Consider the following 5935-nt stretch of genomic DNA (forward strand, 5'->3'; position numbering starts at 1 on the left):
AATATATAAGAAATCTATATAAATATATAAGAAATTTAATGAAGTGTAATATTCTCAACTCATAATCGCGATCTAAATAGGAAAGGAATCTATTTCTAATATAGAAGCTGTATCTCGCGGACTTCGCGAATGATATCTTGTCCATTTATATCGTGGTCCACACAATTTATCTGCGGGTTCAAGCAACTGGGGAATAACCCCATGATAACCTTAACATCCTCCCGAAATATACGGAGCTACCAAATTGTACTGATTTAATTAAAGATGCGAAAAGTTGGACACATTTAGGTATTCAAAAATGATATTTATATAGGTTTTATTTGAAGAAATAAAATGTGTCACATAAAAATGTTAATAATATTTAAAACAATTCTTAATTGTTAATTCTAAAACAATAAGCATATCAAAAAAAACGAACGTAATAACATTACATAAAGCTGACATAATAATTAAAAATGATGTTAAAAAATATAAAACAAGATTTTTCATTATTTACATAAAATTTCATTATTTATATAAAAAATAAAAATATAAACAAAATATATTGAGATATATTAAATAGAAAAAAATGCGCATCTTCTAGGTGCATTTTAATGAAAAAAAAAATAATAAAAGCAAAATTTTTCTAACAAATACATTGTTTATTTGCATTACAATTTTATTAAATGAAATAACTTATCTATAACATTCTTCTTTTTTGAAAATTATTTCTACAATAATGAAGACTATATAGATTCTTCATTTTTTTTAATTCAATGTGCATTAAATAACATAAACAATCGAAACGAACCTGCGGCCTGCCGTTCTCATCATAACACTTGTCCTCATTGCGATTTTTTGGCAGCTGCAGCCGACTGAACAGTTCTTCCGAAGGATCGGCCTCGGGATCGGCCAGAACGACGCAGCTTCCCACGAGCGACAGCAGGCCCCATATCCCAATCCCTTTCATTTTATCCCCGTGAGGTAAGAAAATTTCTGTCCGAACACTCGGCGAGACTCCTCTCGCTATTCACGAAAGCGACCGACGTATTAGGGACTCTTTGAGGTTAGGCAACGCGTCCATCGACGAAGATCACCGCCGTCGAACGATCGTTATCGATCGTACATCTCTTATTAACCTTCCATAGATCGGATGCTGGACGACGCCAGACGACACGCGAGCGGGCTTCGCCGTGGACCACCAACGAGTGTAACGGCACGCCGCTTGCACGCGTCTACTTCCCGGCTCTCTCCTGCTCTCTTCTCGCATCGCCCCTTCCCAATTCCCGATCTCCTACGCCTGTTCTCAGTAATTCTCACAGTCCGCCTACGCAAACGTCGGATCGTGTCGATGTATATATGCTCACAGCACACTTAAATGCCTCGAGTAGGCAGTTTCTCGACACGCGAATCTGCACCGATTGTATACACTCCGATTATACGCATTGCATTTAAATATCTATGAATCTTGACCGTGTTTCTAACAGTTTCCGTCTCCATATCGGTATATACATATAGAGTGTGATCAGTACTCTTGATATTTACATTTATAAGATTTTAAATTATAATTTATAGATTTTTTATCATTTTCTATTTTACTCTTTTAATGAATTTCAATTTTTGATACATGAATAAGGAATTAGAATTTTGATTTCTGTAAAAAGTAATGCATAATTTATAAAATTTTATTATAGCGTAAATATTCCTTTAATATCTATCTTAATTTATACATTTAATAAATATAAATTTGTGCTCTTTCTTAATGTCTATAAATATATTCACAATAAATTCTTTTTGATAAACTTATAATAGAAAGTACATTACAATTTATAATACCTATATATTTCTGTAAAACACATGATGATTTTCTTTTACGCATAATGAATCATTCGTGTTCTAGTTAATTTTCATCATTTTAATAAATGTATATATAAGAATTATTAAATATGATTCTTATATATACATTACTTTAACATCTTTAGAAAGTATTTACAAACTTGTATATTAAAAAAAATTGCATGTAAATATTATAATTGATTATTTGATGTATGTTATGACTGATTACTCTAGTTAAAAAAGAAGAAATGTAAGACACTCAAGTAAAATGACTCAATCATGTATACTAAGAGATATATTAAATATTTCGAAATATACATATAATATACATATAATATATATATGATATAATAAAAAAATTAAAATTAAAACACAAGTACATAAATACATAAATGTGAAAAATATAAAAAAATATTCAATACGTATAAATTAATGAATTTGCATATTTATTTTTTCTTATCAGATTATTCTTTACTATCTTTGGTATATTTTAGTTATTTTACATAAAAATTATTGTTATTATTTATATATAATTATTTTATTAAGTAATATATGTACATACATATATATTACTAAATAAATCAAAAATAATTATTGAATAATTAAGTATTACTGTATCATACAATTTGATCTAAGCACACTATCAATCAAAGTGTCTTTGAAGCTCTTTCAAATTTTTAAAAACATCTTCCCTTGGCACTTTATTCGCATCAAGCTTATTATCATGCTTTATTAATAAAGCATTCCATCCGGCGCTTTTTGCTCCAAAATAATCATTATCTAATTTATCGCCGATATGCATCGCTTCTTGAGGTAATATTTCTTTTTCACTATGATATTGCATCAATCTTAGTGCTTCCTCAAATATTGACAAGCTTGGTTTCTCCTTTCCGAAATCATACGAGGTCAAAACAAAAGTAAAATATTGACGAATTCGAATATCTTCGAGAATTGATTCCAATCGTTGATCAAAATTCGAAATTACTCCTAAAACGATATTCTTCTTCTGCAAGGAGTCAAGTAAATCAACGGTACCAGGATATTTGTACCAACATTTACTAGTACTATAGCAGCTTATAAGACTGTCAGCGATCTAGAAAAGAAAATGATAAATGAAATCAAAAAATGAAATCAATTTTTGCATATAATAATTCAATAACAAAATAATAGAATCAATTAATAGAAAATAAGTAGAATAGAAAGAAAAAACTAATTAAAAGAAAATTGTTTTCAATATTGGAATTTTAGCTTTATTATTAAATGATTTGCAATGATTGAATAAAAGTTAAACACACACAAGTTATTTATAACAATTTATAACAATAAAATGCCGTCAAATGGCTACGATAAATAAATAAATTTAAAAGAGCAGCTATCTGAAATAAAAATAAATTAATCGATAAAAGACTTTTGATGCCAAATTAACAATATAAATAAAATAGAATGTAAGAGTCTGTTATAAAATTCGCACAAATAACAAATTTAAAAAGTTAAGAAATAAAAATCGACTGCAATTAAATTAAAATTGAACAATAATCATAACATCGGCTGCTAGTTTGAGCTATCTTCAGATTTCATAAAAGAATACATAATCAAATAATTGTAATGATAGAGAAAAAAGGAATGTTACAATAGATTATTATCATTAATATTACCTTATCTAACGTGTCTGTCGACACAGAGGCATGCTGCTCTTTAAACACATTATGTACGATCATTCTCCACCAGTTTTTCCATCCCAATCCGGTGTGCTTGCCGTATATAGGATGCTCCTTGCTAAGCTGAGCAAAATTGTTCTTGAAACTTCGCGCCAATTTTCTTGGTTCGATTAGTAAACCGTGCTGGGAGCCGATTTTGATGTAGTTTTCTTCAAGTTTGGTCATCAGCAATGTACCAGTCACATCGAAGGTTACGAGACGAGGTCGGATACGATTAATCATATTTCTAATAAGCTTTCGATGATTCTCAATTTCAAAGTAATTAGACACTTCGCAAAAGAATCAGTTCGTGACCGTAAAAATTATTACGCACGAACCGCACGAAAGATGAAAGCTGGGCGATAACATCGACCTCTGATTTAGCGAGCAGTAAGTTGATTCAAACGATTGATCGTTATGTTATCGACGGAATCATCAAGAGTGTATTAAAAAATTCGAGGCTCTTTTCGATCAAATGCAGACCATCTCGATACACTTTGCTGATAAGAGCGATGAACTAGAAATTGATAAAATTCTATATTTTTAGCTATAAAAAATTAAACATATTAAACATATTAAAAGCTAATGTAATAACATCAGAGCTGGGGTATGTATTTGAAATATTTTTATTTGAAAAATAGTATTTTAAGACAATTGTATTTTGTATCTCAAGAGCATATGAAAATATCTTGTACTTCATGCATATAAAAGTATTTTGTAACTTTCAAACATTAAGATTGACAATCTTATTATTTAAATTACAAAATATAAAAAAACCTTCAATCTTTCGATTTAAATATAAAATACTTTCTGTGCTCGATTTTAAATGTAAATACTCTCATGTGCTCCGCGGAAATACAAAATACAAAATACACTTGTATTGCAAATAATATGTTTTAGATAAAAACATTTCAAATACATGCTCAGACCTGCATAAAGCTGAGACTTAACACAATTAAAAATTAAGTCAAAAAATATTATATGCAAATATCTCACAAATGTTAAGTACAATCTAGTTAGTCAGTTGCCCTTTTTCTCTACGCAAAAATAGATTCAAAAAATATAATAACGGACTTGAAAGAAAATGGAGCTGCTCGCTTACAAATAAACTGATTTATTACAAAGTTGTACATGGATACAAGGTGGCGTATTTCTTTTCTTATTTTATAAAAAGGACCGATCGTCCCGTCCGTTGCACAACATTCTGGCCAAAATTCGAAAAGATGCTTTCGGCCTACCGAGAACCGACGAGATTATCGCTGACGAGCGCGATATAATAATGATAATTATTATCCCCCTATAAAAATGTACATAGTATGTATAATATCCCTAATTATACACAATGATTGGAATTATTTTATACATATATATACAAATGCACTGTATGGGCTGGTTTCACCAATGCCGATTAACTGCAATTGGTCGATTCTACTAAACAGCAAACACAATTGGTCAGTCAACGGTCGATTAAGCTAACTGACATTAGTGAAACTGGCCCTATATATATGTAATAATAATAACCATTAACACGAGATAATAATCATATAATATATATGTATATAATATAAATTTCTTGATCAAAAAGTCCATTCGTATTTTATTTTATTAACATTTTTTCTTTCGTTAATATTTATTTTATTATTGACTTTATTTGTAAAAATTACATAAGAAAGACGAATGAATTTCTTGATCAACATAATATATTAATAATAATATATTAATTTTATAGCAGTCATTGCTTATTTGTATCTAATCGCGATTAATATTTGCACAAATAAAAAATTAATCGTATAATCTCACCTCTATACACACACACGCACATTTAGAGATATTTATGTATTTATACAATACATACATATCATTGTAAAAAAAGTTTACCCGCTAAATACATTGGTCAGTCTCACAATCATTTTTAATATTTATGCAAAATTTCATTCTCAATCTTTCCCTAAATCTCTCACAAAAGCTTCCAGATTTTTGAAACTTGTAGAAATATCTCGAGTTGAAAGATATATTTATCCTAAATGGAAAATGCCAATGCCTTTTCTTATAATATATGTATAAATGTATTCAAAATTGTATAAATAACATTCTTACATTTTTTATCATTATTTTACTTTTTTTTTAATTCCAAAATGTTATATTACTCTTTAGGTCCAAAAATTTAATTATATAATCTAACTCAATATTTTATTTGAGAACAAATTTACAAGTTCAAATTCAATTTACACATACACAAATATAATTTTAATGTTTATTAAATTTTAATATTTAAGGATTGCAAGATTTTAAATAAATTTAAAAAATTTATGAAAATTTAAAATAATTTCTAAGCGATTTCTAGTAAAATAATTTGAACATGAAAATCCTTGAATTTTATATGAAATGTTTGATTTATACAATTCACATCTCTTTATATATAT

At 28.4% G+C, this 5935-nt stretch overlaps 2 protein-coding genes across 2 annotated transcripts in view; both read right to left on the minus strand.

Moving 5' to 3' along the window:
• Window positions 1–1173, minus strand: part of LOC108685245 (laminin subunit gamma-1) — a 13882-nt gene extending 12709 nt beyond the window's left edge. The window contains exon 1 of the mRNA XM_018189936.1: window positions 791–1173. Coding sequence (XP_018045425.1) covers window positions 791–949 — 159 coding nt within the window. The 5' untranslated portion in view covers window positions 950–1173. The remainder of the gene's footprint in view (window positions 1–790) is intronic.
• A 1285-nt stretch (window positions 1174–2458) lies between these two features.
• Window positions 2459–3848, minus strand: LOC108685244 (rhythmically expressed gene 2 protein-like). Its single transcript, XM_018189935.1, has 2 exons — window positions 3471–3848; window positions 2459–2908 (listed from the first exon to the last, which is right to left on the minus strand). Exons 1-2 carry the CDS (start codon window positions 3753–3755, stop codon window positions 2459–2461), a joined length of 735 nt encoding a protein of 244 aa, XP_018045424.1. The 5' UTR covers window positions 3756–3848.
• Window positions 3849–5935: the final 2087 nt, after the last annotated feature.

Source organism: Atta colombica, unplaced genomic scaffold (genome assembly GCF_001594045.1).
Source record: "Atta colombica isolate Treedump-2 unplaced genomic scaffold, Acol1.0 scaffold149, whole genome shotgun sequence".
NCBI lineage: Eukaryota > Metazoa > Arthropoda > Insecta > Hymenoptera > Formicidae > Atta > Atta colombica.